This window comes from Spermophilus citellus (assembly GCF_964194105.1).
Source record: "Spermophilus citellus genome assembly, chromosome: 5".
In the NCBI taxonomy this organism is placed as follows: domain Eukaryota; kingdom Metazoa; phylum Chordata; class Mammalia; order Rodentia; family Sciuridae; genus Spermophilus; species Spermophilus citellus.
In genome coordinates, this window is record NC_138186.1 from 51,462,179 (window position 1) to 51,476,213 (window position 14,035).

Sequence of the window (14,035 nt, forward strand, 5' to 3'; positions counted from 1 at the left end):
TGTCTGAGTGCATCAGAATCACCTGCGAAGCTTTTAAACAACTTTTTTTGAAAAAAAAATTTCAACTTAAAAGAGGTTCTAATAATAATAATGCAGTGAACTGCATATATTCTTGTTACTCAGATTGTTAACATTTTGTCCCATTTGCTTTTCCTGTACACACACACACACAGGTCTTGCTAAGTTGCTGAGGCTATGCTTGAACTTGTGATCCTCCTGGCTCAGCCTCCTGAGTCAAGATGAACTAGTCAAGATGAAGTCATCAGCATTATGACTCTTTGATCCTAAATTATTCGATTAGTTCTTCAACCTTAGTCTCTAAAAAGCAAGGACATTCATTTATAAAACCATGATATAATTATCATATTCAGAAAATTCAAAATTGATACAATATTATTATCTAGGATCCATATTCACATTTTGCCAGTTGTCTCAGTAATGTGATGTCCTCCCCCTAATCCCCAGTGGTACGGAACCCAGGGGTGCTTTACCACTAAGCTGCATTCCCAGTCTTTTCTATTTTTCATTTTGAGATGGGGTCTTGCTAAGTTACTGAGGCTAGGTTTGAACTTGTGATCCTCCTGGCTCAGCCTCCTGAGTCTCTGGGATTATAGGTGTGTGTCACTGTGCCCGGCATCCGATAATATGCTTTAGAGGATTTTCTTTTTCTGGGTCAGGATCCAATCCATGATCATACGTGATATGGAACAGTTCCTCAGCCCTTCTTTTCTTTCGTAACATTGACATTTTGTAAGAGCATAGGCCAGTTGTTTTGTAAACTGTTCTTCAGTTTAGGTTTGTTCGATATTTCCTCATGATTGCATGCCATACATTTTTGGCAGAAATGCCACAAAAGTGACATTATATCCTTTTTTGTTCATCCTGTCACAAGGCACATGATCTCTGTTTTCTTATTCTTTTATTTTTTTTAGTATTTAATTTTTTTTTGTAGTTGTAGATGGACAGCATGCCTTTATTTTATTTGTTTATTTATAGGTGGTGCTAAGGATCGAATCCAGTGCCTCACACATGCTAGGCAAGCGCTCTGCCACTGAGCCCCAGCCCCAGCCCTTGTCTCATTCTTGAGGATGAAGACTGAGTGCTTAGGCTGATGCCTGCCAGATTGGGAAGTTTTTTTTTTTAACATTGGTTTCCTGGGCCTTCCTCTCTGAGGTGCTTTCTTGGCAAGTCTGGTATTGGACCAGCTATTAGTTGTTTTTAAGCCCCTGGTAATCCAAAAGGAAGCTGGTTTGAGAACTTCTGATCTAGGCCAACTTTCCACCCTGAGCAAGGATCATCTTCCTTCTGTCGTCTGAAAGGTCAGCCATCTGTTCTTTATTTTATTTACTCATATGTTTGTTTTTCTTAGTGATAAACACAAGTCATTACTGCCCAACAGCCTCGTCTTGGATTCCACTGATTTTTTTGTTTCTTGTTTGGCATCTGTTTTCCTAAACCTTCCATCTTCTGGTTAGAGTTCTGCTTTCCAGAGTTTACAGAGTGATTAAGAAAAAGAGAATTAAGTATTAAGACTAAGTCCAACTTTTCTTTTTCTTTGAATGATGAACTCAGTTATCCTGTTTTCTCTGTCTTCTCAATCTCAGTAGACCCAGTGTTTTTTTCCAATTACGATATTTCTAGAGCCTGTATTGTCCTTGCCACAGAGAACTGTAGCCCAGGTGTCCTTAACATAGGTTTCTGTCAACAGTGGGCTGTAATCACTGGGAGGTGATAGTCCTCACATAGTTCCAAGAGAGAAAGGCTATGTGAGTTCTTCTGTATGGCTTTCTGCTGCTTATTGGTTTTGAATATATATAATAGATTGTGATTGGTGTCTTAAGATGCAAGGAGTATGCACAGAGACCCCTTCTCTCTTAGGGTCACTGACCGTTGCAAGGAGAAATGAAAGCGAGTCTTAAGGTGGAAAGGAATGGAGAGTTTGTGCAAAAGGCTTCAGAGAACATTGGGGTATTTCACCCCACTCCCCTCCCCCGGTCCACACTCATAGTAGTTGGGAACTCTCAAGGTATTGTGAGACCCCCATAATGTTATTTGGAAGGTGTGAAAGGGAAGGAGTCCAGATGATTAGCCGTCTTTTCCTCTCCTTGGAATCCCTCCCTTTCTTATGGGTCCATGAGTCAGCACTTTGTGATTTCTTAACCAAGAGTGGTCAAGCTCAAAGTGGAAACCGAAGTAAGAGCCTGTTGTGATGGCGTGTGTTCAGTGGTAGAGAGATGTGGTCACCACAGATGTGAACCCGAGAGAATTATAATTACCAGGCCAGATCTGGCAAGGCTGAGACATACTGAGGTGCCTCCTACGCTGTGAATATGAGCATGACTTTCCGCAGAGATGTGGTTAGACCTTTTAACATGAGGCAGGACATTTGCCAGTAGTGATCAAGATTTTTCTAAAGACCTTTTTTTCCCCCGAGTCCCCCCAACTTTTTTATTTTGAGACAGGGTCTCCCCAAATTGCCCAGGCTGCCTCCTGCCTCAAGTCTCCCTAGTAGCTGGGATCATAGGTGTGCACCACCACGCCAGGCATCCATCAAGATTTTGCCTGTAGCCAACCAGCTTTGTGATAGTTGCCATTGTTTTGGCAAAAAAGAAAAAAAAATAAATACAATAGACTTTTCATTCTTTTTTCTTCCTTTGTTTCTGGAAGGGGCGGGGGTGGAGATTGAACCCCAGCCCTCATGCATGCTGAGCATGGGCTCTACAAGCTTTGCTCCCAGCCTTCATATTTTGTTGTTATTGTTGTATAATCTGGATTTTATATTTCTTCAGACCCTAATGTCATCCATTTTACAAAATCAAGGACAAGTTATTCTAGATATTGGGAGATAACTTGAAAATAAAAGAGACACTACCATTTGCTTCAGAGTAAACAGAAGCTTTTCTAAATTGGAGTTTTAATGAGAGTAAGCTGACTTCTTGGCCCTCGCTGTCATGCTAATCTTGAGATTTAAACCCAGAGAATCCTCTTAAACTTCTTTGGGTTTCCAGCTGTGCTCCAGCATCACTTGACAGAAAGCTCCTGTGAATTGATGATGTAGCTGTGTTTTCATCAGGAGAAAGCAAAGCAACAGCCCTGGGTCTGCTCGGGGAACTAACTCATGCCATAGCCTAATAGGAAGTTGGCTTTCCAAACAGGTGTTCCCATTGATTTGTTTGGCACAGCATTTGCTTTCTGCCCACTGTCTCCCTTTCCTGCGGACACCTAGGTTGGTGTGGAATTTGCTTGTGGGGCCCTTTGTGTCATAGGAGACATTGCTGATGGGCTGTGTGTGCTCTGCGGCCAGGGAAGCTCTACTTTCTCCACGTCTGCTCTCCCTGAGCTGATTGAGATCAGTGCTGCTCCTTCCACATCCTCTATTTATTTGTGTGCATTTACCTTTGCATGTGTCCCTGCTATGACCTTTTCTGTCCTTATTTCATTTTTATAATTTTCTTTGCTGCCATCCTGACCTTCTGGGGCCTTGCTCCCAGCAGCTCTGGATCTTTCTGGTATACTTTGTGTAGATGTGAAAAATGATGCAGTTTAATGCCAGATCAAAAGCAGATGGAATTGCATGCATGTTTGGGTAACTCCTAATCTGTCACTTTTAATTTCATCATTAGAATTAAAGCAATTGTAGATATATTTAATTGTTACTGTTTGAACCACTGAAAGGTGCACAATATTAACTTGTTGACCAAGCCTCCTCTTAATATTTGTTTTCCAAAAGTGGCCTCCTGGATAAATATGGGAATCTGAAAATACTGTGGGAGAATTATTTTTATTAATGCTTCTCAAAAAAAGAGAAATCATGGAAATGATTTCCACTGTAATTGCACATAATTAATATTGTTAAAAAAAATAATGTAGTTGGTGGGCTGGGGGAGGTAGCTCAGTGGTAAAGTGATTTCCTAGCATTCACAATACCCTGGGTTCTTCTCTAGCACTGCAAACAAACGAACAAAAAAAATCCCCAAACCTGATGATTGGAATGACTAACATTTTGCTTCTGATGGTTGAGAAAGCACAAACTTCTCCCATTTTAATCCCAGACTTTATGTTTAGTTTGAAACAAACTTGTATTAGAGAACCATGGGCTGTGAATTTGAATTGACAGCACCATTACATTTGAATATTTTGCACCTCTCATGCCAACATTCCAGCATCTGATTGTGTTTTTCTTACATAAGAAATTCTTCCCTGTGCTGGCGGCTGTTTTAATGAAGTAGATACTGCATGCATTGATGGGTGCAGGTTCCGGGAATAGAAGCGGTGCAGTGTCAGGGTCCCACGTTCCTCTGCAACCAAGCCAAGGCGTTCCTCTCCTGGATATGGCTGTCGGCTGATAACCTTGAGAGTGATGTTTGTGCTCTGCTCTATTATTTTCATTTTTGGCTGATTGATTTGCATGCAAGAAGTTACACAGATGACAATTTCTTTTTGTAAAGCTTGTGTGAAAGACTGTGGATGGTTGACAAATACAGAATCAGAACCACGGGTTGAACAAGTAGAAATTCTTGTAAAACCAGTTGAAGTTAAAATGAAATAATGGCAGTGATATGATTAGCATGCTTCCGTGCCAGGACTTCTACCAAATGCCTGCCACGTTCCCTCATTCACTCTCCTGCCTGCCTGGAGACACGCCCTTCACAGTACACAAGAGTCTGCAAATGTTTGGGGGATATCTGTTCCCCTCTTGCAGGAACTGGGGGAAGATGTGGCTGATGGGAGCAGCCAGGCTTGTTTACGGTGGAGAATGCCTTATTAGTCGCCAAATATTGCTGCTATTTTTCTCATTTAAATTTCAGTGGTTTTATGTGTGTTTCCCCCAGCAGATGCCAACCTGCCCCCTTTCTGACATGATGTGCTTGTTAACCCTCAGAACAATGACAACGAGACGGCCCTGCACTGTGCAGCACAGTATGGCCACACGGAGGTGGTGAAGGTGCTCTTGGAGGAGCTCACAGACCCCACCATGCGAAACAACAAATTTGAGACCCCCCTGGACCTGGCAGCGCTCTACGGGCGGCTGGAGGTGGTGAAGATGCTCCTCAACGCGCACCCCAACCTCTTGAGTTGCAACACTAAGAAGCACACTCCGCTGCACCTTGCAGCAAGGAATGGCCACAGGGCTGTGGTCCAGGTCCTCCTGGATGCTGGCATGGACAGCAACTACCAGGTAGCAGGGTGGTGCACCACCTAGGCACCAGGGACTTAGACAGAAAAGGCATAAGTACCATGCTGCTGGGGGGGTTCTTGTTTAGCCGTTTTCCATCACGTTTCGGATGCTTCCATTTGTTGACTCGTTTCAGTGTGAAACTTTAGAGACAAATGAGCTCTTGGAGTAAGATGGTTATTTTTTTATTTCTTTTCAGGGGGTGACATATTGAACCCTGAAAAGACATGCTAATGGGCGTGCCCTCAAAACTGAAAAGTCTCATTATCTTCCTACACGTGTATTCCCACTGCTCCCTTGTCCTTCAGAGTCTCCTCAGTGGAGGCTCCAGGGGACCGGGCGCCTCCCTCCCTGTCAGCCTTCCCCGCTGGGACGAATGGCTCCTTAGGCTCGGCATTGACTGATCCATGTTTGAAGTGAAAGCATTTTACTTCCCTCTCACTTCTCTTCTCATGATTCCTTCCGCTGGGAAGAACGAGTTGGGTTGTTTGATGGTGGCTCCAGGAGTGATGATTTCTCACACGTGGCCTCTGGTGGGCCTGGTGGCCTTGATGTATGGATCCAGCTGGTGGTTTTGGAATCCATAACAAAAAAGTTGGAAAGATAATGACAGAGGGCTGTGTGTAGTTTATTTTCCTGTCCCTTCTTATCTACGTCCCATTTGTCATGTGAAGCCACCCCAAACTGCCCTGATGACATCCTGCTCTGCGCTCTCATTTGCTTTCCAGACGGAGATGGGCAGTGCTTTGCATGAGGCTGCTTTGTTTGGCAAGACCGATGTGGTACAAATCCTGCTGGCTGCAGGTGAGAGGTCGGCAGCGCTCTTGTCTACACAGCATGCCAGGGATGGGATTGTTTGTCCCTAGGCTCCTCAGAGGGCGGTTTTGCTGGCTGCATTTGAACCCAGTGTGTTTGTGTCTCTGCGGATTGGGTCGAAGTGTGTGGACCAGTCCTCAGTTACTAAATAGCTTCAGATGAAAAATATTGGGTGTGCTACTTGGGAGCTGGAGGTGTCCTGGAATTTGACCTTCTCTCAGGCTGGCTTAAGATAAATGCTCACTTGCCTGGTCCACCTGCTCTGCCTTTCTAGGAATTGATGTCAACATAAAAGATAACCATGGACTGACTGCCCTAGACACTGTGCGGGAACTGCCTTCTCAGAAGAGCCAGCAGATAGCAGCACTTATTGAAGGTATTGTCTATGTCACTGTTGGGGTGACTGGGGAAATACTAACCAGACTGAGGCACTTGTATTTGGTGCAGCTTCTTCTTCCTTTTAAAAAATCTTTCCATGTAGATCACATGACTGGAAAGAGAAGTACAAAAGACATAGAGAAAACCTCCACGCCCCAGCCACCTCTCCTCTCCATCGCGGACTCCGTAGCACCAAAGTCTCAGGGTGAGGAGACTCTTCTCTGACAGGAAAGGGACTCTCAGCCTCAAAAGAGTTGAATGTTCTTGGGCAGAATGGAAAAACCTCAATTCAAAAAATAATTTCAGGGGGTTGTGAGTACTTAATAAGTTTATGTTCAGTTTGTTTTTTCCAACTTACTGTGTGAAGGTTTGTTGGACTTCAGCGTAGGTCTTTGGCCATGGGCTTCTTTCCTACTGTGTTTTTTCTCAGTTTTTGCAGTCAGCTCTGGGATGTGTAGTTGGCAGGATCATCCCAAGATAAATTCAGATCTCGGTGAAACCTTTTTCTAACATCTTTTGTGCTTTGTGCATAGTTGACCCATAGTGTTTTTTTCATAGGTGTATTCTGGTTGGTAGATGTGTACATGGCAGATTTTGGTAATATGTCATTTGGTCATTAGGTGTGGTCTGCAGTCCAGCCTGTTCTTCATTAGCCAGGATCTCTTTTCAGATTATTATTATTTTTTTTTTAAAGAGAGAGTGAGAGAGGGGAGAGAGAGAGAGAGACAGAGAGAATTTTTAATATTTTTTTTTTTTAGTTCTCGGCGGACACAACATCTTTGTTGGTATGTGGTGCTGAGGATCGAACCCGGGCCGCACGCATGCCAGGCGAGCGCGCTACCGCTTGAGCCACATCCCCAGCCCCCTCTTTTCAGATTATTGAGTAGCTTTTGGGGGCCTTGGTGTGATGAATGACAAAGACAAAATAAAGACTGAGGCTGGGGTGGTGGCCCAGTGGTAGAACGCTTGCCCAACATGTGTGAGGCCCTGGGTTCGATCCTAGCAGCATATAAAAATAAATAAATAAAATCAAGGTATGTCCATCTACAACTAAAAAACAAAATTTAAAAACAACAACAACAACAAAAGTGACCGACTCCTTTCCCCCAATACAGATGGTAATAATGAAGGCTAGAGAAATGGAACAGAACTCAAAATGAAAAAGGGAACGGGTCCTTCCAGAGAGAGCAGAGTGGATCCTTTTCCTGCTCCGGGGCAGAGGGTTAGCATCGTCCCTCCAGCCGTCTCAGTTATGCAGTCTTCATCTCCTTGCACTCGTTTTCCTTGACCTCCTAATCTGCTAGTAATGAGATCAGTCACTCAGTAAGCTCTTAGCTTTCAAGGGTTTACATTTATAGTTTTGACTATTTACAGTCCACCCAGAGACAGTTTCCACAGTCAATAGTTTTGCAGCCACAGATCCTGCCAGTGTCCTGGGGTTGTGGTTGGTGTTTGTCTAGCCAGGGGTCTCCCGGCTGCACGCCACCTCCCTTTCAGAAAGGCTCTGCTGTTCTCTGGTTTGCTTGAGCACATGGAGGCTCTTCCTAAAGAATTTAAAGGATTTGTTTCAGTTTTCAGTTATACTTTGCTCTCTTTTTTTGGTTAAGTTTATGCCCTCGTAGTATTGAGACATCTGGGGATTTCATAAAGGTTTTGGAAAGGATGCCTTATGGATGTCGAGGGGCTTTCCTTTTCTCTATTTTTTCCTTTTTGGTGGCCAGGGAATGGATTCCAGGGCTGTGTGCACGCTAGGCAAGCACTTGCTACTGCTGAGCTGCACCCCCAGCCCTTTCATATTGAATTAGAGAAAGATCTGTTCAGATCACAGGATATAAAGAGCAGCTGAAATTCTGTATTTATTCCTGTCCCTGGAGCAAAGTGATCATTTTCTTTCTTGGGGCTAGTGTTTGTCAAGTTCAGATGGCTACAGAGGCTTTGGTTGGAGCCCTTGATTGTGCCCCCTCTTATTGACTCTTTTGTCCCCACCCTCCCCTCCAGGTGATGTGGAAAAAGCAGTAACTGAACTGATCATCGATTTTGACCCAAATACTGAAGAGGAGGGTCCCTACGAGGCGCTGTACAACGCTGTTTCCTGCCATTCACTAGACAGCATGGCCAGCGGGCGGTCATCTGACCGGGACTCGGTGAACAAGGAGACTGAGGCAGGGGGAGCAAGAACCGCTGGAGTGAGGCCTGTACGTGGCCCCAGGCCTGAGCCTTCTGGGGGCTGTGCATGCTGCTGAGGGGCCCTGGGAAGAGGCAGTGCCCACTTGCATTTTCAGAGGCCTGGATCCCACTTGCTCTACTCCTCTTCTCAGGCTCTGCCACGTCTCTCTTGCTCTGTGTGGTGAAACTGTATGGATCACAGTGACGTCGAATTTGGGTTTTCCAATTTCATTATAACCAGTTTGAGTCTTTCCATTATTTCACTGACCTCTAGAGCAAACTAAAGCCGCTCATTCCTGTATAGCCTGGGATGCTTGCTGTATGTTGTTTGTTCTCTGGAGAGCAGAGTTATGCAATGAAATGAGTCCCTGTCTGCTCTGAGTACATGCCCACTTCCATTTGCCTCCAGGGAATTATCCATTTGATTTGGACAGAGTCTGTATTTAGCAGGGTCATAGCAAGGTTTGATCAGGCATAGCATTAATTAGTTTGTGGTATTTCTATTTTATCCAGTTACTACATCTCTAGCCACTGAAGTGTGAGGATGAGAACAGCTCTCTGCCTGTGCCATTCTCCAGCTCTGCCTTCCAGGCTCAGTGCTTCTTTCTCTAGTAGTTGCTTTTACTGCTAGTCTTGTACATGGTTCTCAAGACTCCTGACTCCCTCTTTTCCCTCAGGGTTATGCTGGACCTGAGTCACTGTCCCACTGACTACTTCTTGCATTGCCAGGCATAATAATTTAGGTTTTGAGCACTGCCCACTGGCGAAGCTGACCTTGCTTTAATAGGATGCCATTGCTGACCCACCTTCAGAAGTGTTTTCAGACAGGTGTTATTTCTTCTTGTGTAGAGGCTGGCCTTTCCCTTTTGGTTTGAATCTGGCATATAACTATTTTGATTCTCCTTTGGCTGTCCTTGGTCTCTCCAGGTGTGTTCTGGGAATGACCTGTTTCTTAGAGTGTTCTTTTGTTGAACTCCTTACCATGTTCTGCTTTTCCCTGAAATAATCCCAGTATTTCAGTGTGGATCTTGGAGAGCCGGCTACACTGTGTAGCCCATCGAGTGGGTGTTATCAAGGACTGTGATGAAATTTGTGAATAGTGAAAGCAAATGCATCCTCTGAGTACCACTACTGAGTGCTTCTTGGACAGCTAGTTGTTTTGTTTGTTTATTTTTGTTTTTTCACTTCTTTCACTGTTTGGCACAAATAAATGAATATAGCAAATCCAACTATGGAAGATGACCTTGCTTACAGATGATGCCCATTAGGGGGAGCTGGAGCCTTTGCAAGAAGCAGCCAGTTCTGTGATTGATTTACTCCAGCCCCTTTGTTCCATCCTGCTGTAGGAGCCCAGCCTCCCCTGGTCTTGCTAAATAGAAACTGTTGCTTCTTGGGGTGCCTGCTTTGCCATTTTTGCTTGTATATGAAGGGTGTTGGTCTTCCATATTTCTGACCCTTGCTAATTAATTGTGGCCAAGGAGTACATCTTTGTAAACATAATGGATAATATATGTAAATCAGTTCTGTACTTCCAGGCTTCTGGTCCAACATTTTCACCTTAGAAAAAGGTAAAAAGGCTTATGGGCACTTCTGTTTCCCCTCTAGTGTCCCTGATAATCACATCTTCTTAAGAGGGCTTTTGTATTACTCTTTTCAGGCTTTTTTAGCCTTGGATCCTTTAGGTTGGATCTTTTCTGCTAATATGTTTCCTCTGGTTTTCCTTAGCAGCTTTTCCCAAGTTTGGTTTACTGGTGTGTGGTGGTGGTGGTGTGGGTAAGTGTGTGGATATGGGCCTGCATCCTTCAGCTGTTCCCTTTCTTACGTGCTGGCACTGGAACCAGGCCTGTTCCTGCACTTTCAGAGTAAAGAAGGGTGGAGAAAATGGGACTTCATGGGAAATTTGATCTAAATAGCTTTGTTAGACATTAAAACACAAACCTGTTCTGAAGTTATTGCCATTGGAGATCTTCTGGTTCCAGGGACTGTGGGGATACCTGATTCATTGAGGTATAATACTGAGCAGAGAAGCATGGGTTAACAGAGGGATCCTGGATGGGCAACGTGGTAACACTGGGAGCTCCTGAAATGTGAGAAGTGACTTTCTTTGCAACTTCTCTGGGGATATCACTTCATTCAAATTGACCTCTGCCCTGGTTTTCTTGAAGTACTGTTTTAGCCAACTAATATGCAAGCCAGGGAATGTGCGTCCTGTTTCAGGATCCTGTTCCCTTCAGTAGGAACACTTGACTCTCAAGCACAGCGAGAGCTTGGGAATATAAACAATGCTGAAGTTACAATGAGAGCAGTCACAGATCTCTCTTCAGCTTTTAGCTTTGGGTTTCCTTCACCAGGATCATCTGTGTATTCTTAAAATTGTCTACCCATGATCTGTCTGACTGACCAGTGTCCTCGCTAAAGTGAGTTTCTTGCTGTAGGTTAGGAGTTGGAAAACTGCAGCTCACCAGCTGCCTATTTTTGTAAACACAGTTTTGTTGGAACACAGCTACACTCGATCATTTACATTGTCATTCCTTATGTACTACATGTCTATTATATGACCCTGTAAGAAAAAGCTTGCCTCAGGGCATGGTGGCACATGCCTATAATCTCAGTGGCTCGGGAGGCTGCCGCAGGATTGTGAGTTCAAAGCCAGACTCAGCTATTTGGTGAGGCCCTAGGCAACTCATTGAGATCCTGTCTAAAAATAAATTATGGAAAAGGGCTGGGGATGTGGCTTAGAGTGCCTCTGGGTTCAATCCCTGGTGGGCAGAAGGAAGGAAGGAAGGGAGGGAGGGAGGGAGGGAGGGAGGAAGGAAGGAAGGAAGGAAGGAAGGAAGGAAGGAAGGAAGGAAGGAAGGGGCAAGCTTGCTTTAGGGCTGACAACTGACAAATAGTCCTTTTTAAAATGAGCTTAGGTCACATAGTCTTTATGCACTGATGATATGGACTATTCATTAATGAAGGAGGAGACTAAAGATCAGTGATTTTGTTTGTTTTGTTTCGAGATGGGATCTCACTGTGTTGCCCAGGCTGGTATCAAGCTCCTGGGCTCAAGTGATCCTCTTGCCTCAGTCTCACAGGAAGTTGGGGCTCCAGGCATGTGTCTCTGTACCCGGCTCAAAGATTGATTTAGAACTTTTTTTAGTGAGTGGCGATAAACTAATATTATCACATTGAAGTTTGAATAGGAGTTGATGTTTTATCCTCGATTACTTTTCTCAGTACTTCCTCATAACCTTGGTTTTAGGACCATTTCACGAGTAGATTCTTTTTTTTTTTTTTCTTTTTGGTTACAGGTGGTTGAACTCAGAGGCATTCGACCACTGAGCCACATCCCCAGCCCTATTTTGTATTTTACTTAGAGACAGGGTCTCACTGAGTTGCTTAGCACCTTGCTTTTGCTGAAGCTGGCTTTGAACTCTCAATCCTCCTGCCTTAGTCTTCCAAGCTGCTGGAATTACAGGCTTGTGCTACCGTGCCCAGCTACAGTTGATTCTTTTTTTTTTTTTTTAATTTATTTAGTTGTAGATGAACGTTCAGTATCTTTATTTATTTTTATGTGGTGCTGAGGATTGAACCCAGTGCCTCACACATGCGAGGCAAGCACTTTACCACTGAGCTACAGCCCTAGCCCCCGATTATTTTTTAAAATATTTTTTAATGTTTATTTTTTAGGTGTAGATGGATACAACACAATACCTTTATTTTTATGTGATGCTGAAGATCGAACCCAGGCCCCGCCCATGCTAGGCCAGTGCTCTACCTCTGAGCCACAACCCCAGCCCCTACAACTTGATTCTTTTGATCTAGAGCTTCCTCTTTTAGAGTAGACTGAAAACTGAGCCACAGATTTCCCTTTACTGAAGTTTTATGTAGGGCATTTCCCATCAAGCCAGTTAGGAGTTTCCAGTGCTGGTACTTGTCACTGTGGTCTAGGGTACAAAAGAGGTGTTTATGATCTTTGCTACAAACATGAAAAACCACAGAGCTTACTAATTGAATTGTGTATGTGTGTGCGGGGTTCTCCATCTGTTCAGAAACCAAACCTCAACTTTAGTCTCTTGGGGGAGTGCTTGACATTATTCTTTTTCAATTCCAACGGCTAAAATAAAGGTAAATCAGAAAGTTGGATACTTAAAGAAAGCAATAGAGGAATTATTTATTTTCTCTTCTGTAGAGAGAACGTCCACCGCCTCCAGCAAAGCCACCACCAGACGAAGAGGAGGAAGACCACATAGATAAGAAGTATTTTCCCTTGACAGCTTCTGAGGTAGAGGGTTGAGGGTTTACTCCCATCACTGAAACATGGGTTTGTGGCGAAGTGAATCAGAGTGTGCTTAAAGACGGCTGTGCTCTCTTGTCCCCCATTCCCACCCCTCTTTGTGGTTCTGGGGTGAACCCAGGGCCTCATACATGCTAGGTCAGGGCTACACCCCAGCCCACTTCCTCATTATCTTATTACTTCTTTGGTTGGTAGGTTTGTATTATGTGTATCATTAATCTAGAACATGACCTTTTAAACTCACCTAAAAGTACTGAAAGAATTTTAATGTAGCTCTCTAGCAGACAGGCCAAGTGTTGATAAATCATACCACATAGAAAGTAAAACGTACACATTTTTTTCATGACTCCTGTAAGCTGGACAGTTCCCTTCTGCTTGTATACTTGTGTTGTCTTTTTTTTCTTTCTTCTTTCTTCTTTTTATTTTTTATTTTTCTTATTTGGGAGGATTGGACCCAGGAGTGTTCTACTTCTGAACAGCATCCTCAATCTCCCCCTTTCATTTTGCGGGATGGGGTGGGGTGGGGGTGGTACCAGTGATTGAACATCACTTAACCACTGAGCCACATCCCCAGGTGCCCCCACACACCATTTTTTTTAATAGTTTCACTAAGTTGCATAGAGCCATGCTAAGTTACTAAAGCTGGTCTTGGAACTTGGAATCCTCCAACCTCAGCCTCCCAAGTCAATGGGATTATAGACATGCCCCCACCACACCCAACGTCCCCAGCCTTTTCTTAATTTTTTATTTATTTTTTTATTCTTTATATTTTTTGTTGTTGTAAATGGACACAATACCTTTATTTTATTTATTTATTTTTATGTGATGCTGAAGATTGAACCCAGTGCTTCACACGTGCTAGGCAAGTGCTCCACCACTGAGCCTCAACCCCAACCCTTAAAATTTTATTTTGAGAAAGGTCTTGCTGAGTTGCCCAGGCTGGTCTCCAACTTGTGCTCCTCCTGCCTCAGTGTCCCTAAGAGCTGGGATTAAAGGAATGTACCACATGTCTTTTGATACAAAATGTTGAGTGTCCCCTAATCACTACTGTCTACACTGTGCCATGTTTGCAAACTTTGGTGGTTCTGCCTCATTTTATTTCTATTTTTGCATTTTCCTGTTCACAGCATACAAAGACTCTACATAGTACAAACATGAATTGAGTCATGAACTCTGGATTAGGAAAGAGGAGGTGTGTGGAAAGGGCAGACAGGAAA

General features: G+C 43.8%; 1 protein-coding gene and 1 long non-coding RNA gene across 11 annotated transcripts in view; one reads left to right on the forward strand and one right to left on the reverse strand.

The window, feature by feature from the left end:
- The window catches only part of LOC308650070, a 637,596-nt gene that overhangs the window by 469,678 nt on the left and 153,883 nt on the right, over window positions 1–14,035 (reverse strand). The gene's annotated exons all lie outside the window — the stretch shown is intronic.
- Window positions 1–14,035, forward strand: part of ANKS1A (ankyrin repeat and sterile alpha motif domain containing 1A) — a 182,101-nt gene that overhangs the window by 82,626 nt on the left and 85,440 nt on the right. For 8 of the 9 annotated variants that reach the window (XR_014022095.1, XM_081295116.1, XM_081295114.1 and 5 more), the window contains 6 exons: window positions 4,883–5,179; window positions 5,905–5,980; window positions 6,267–6,368; window positions 6,474–6,575; window positions 8,369–8,565; window positions 12,714–12,806. Coding sequence is in view for 8 of the 9 variants with exons in the window: in XM_081295116.1 (XP_081151242.1) it covers window positions 4,883–5,179; window positions 5,905–5,980; window positions 6,267–6,368; window positions 6,474–6,575; window positions 8,369–8,565; window positions 12,714–12,806 (867 nt within the window). In the remaining variant the exon portion in view is untranslated. The remainder of the gene's footprint in view (window positions 1–4,882; window positions 5,180–5,904; window positions 5,981–6,266; window positions 6,369–6,473; window positions 6,576–8,368; window positions 8,566–12,713; window positions 12,807–14,035) is intronic. The other variant, XM_081295119.1, reaches the window with a different exon arrangement.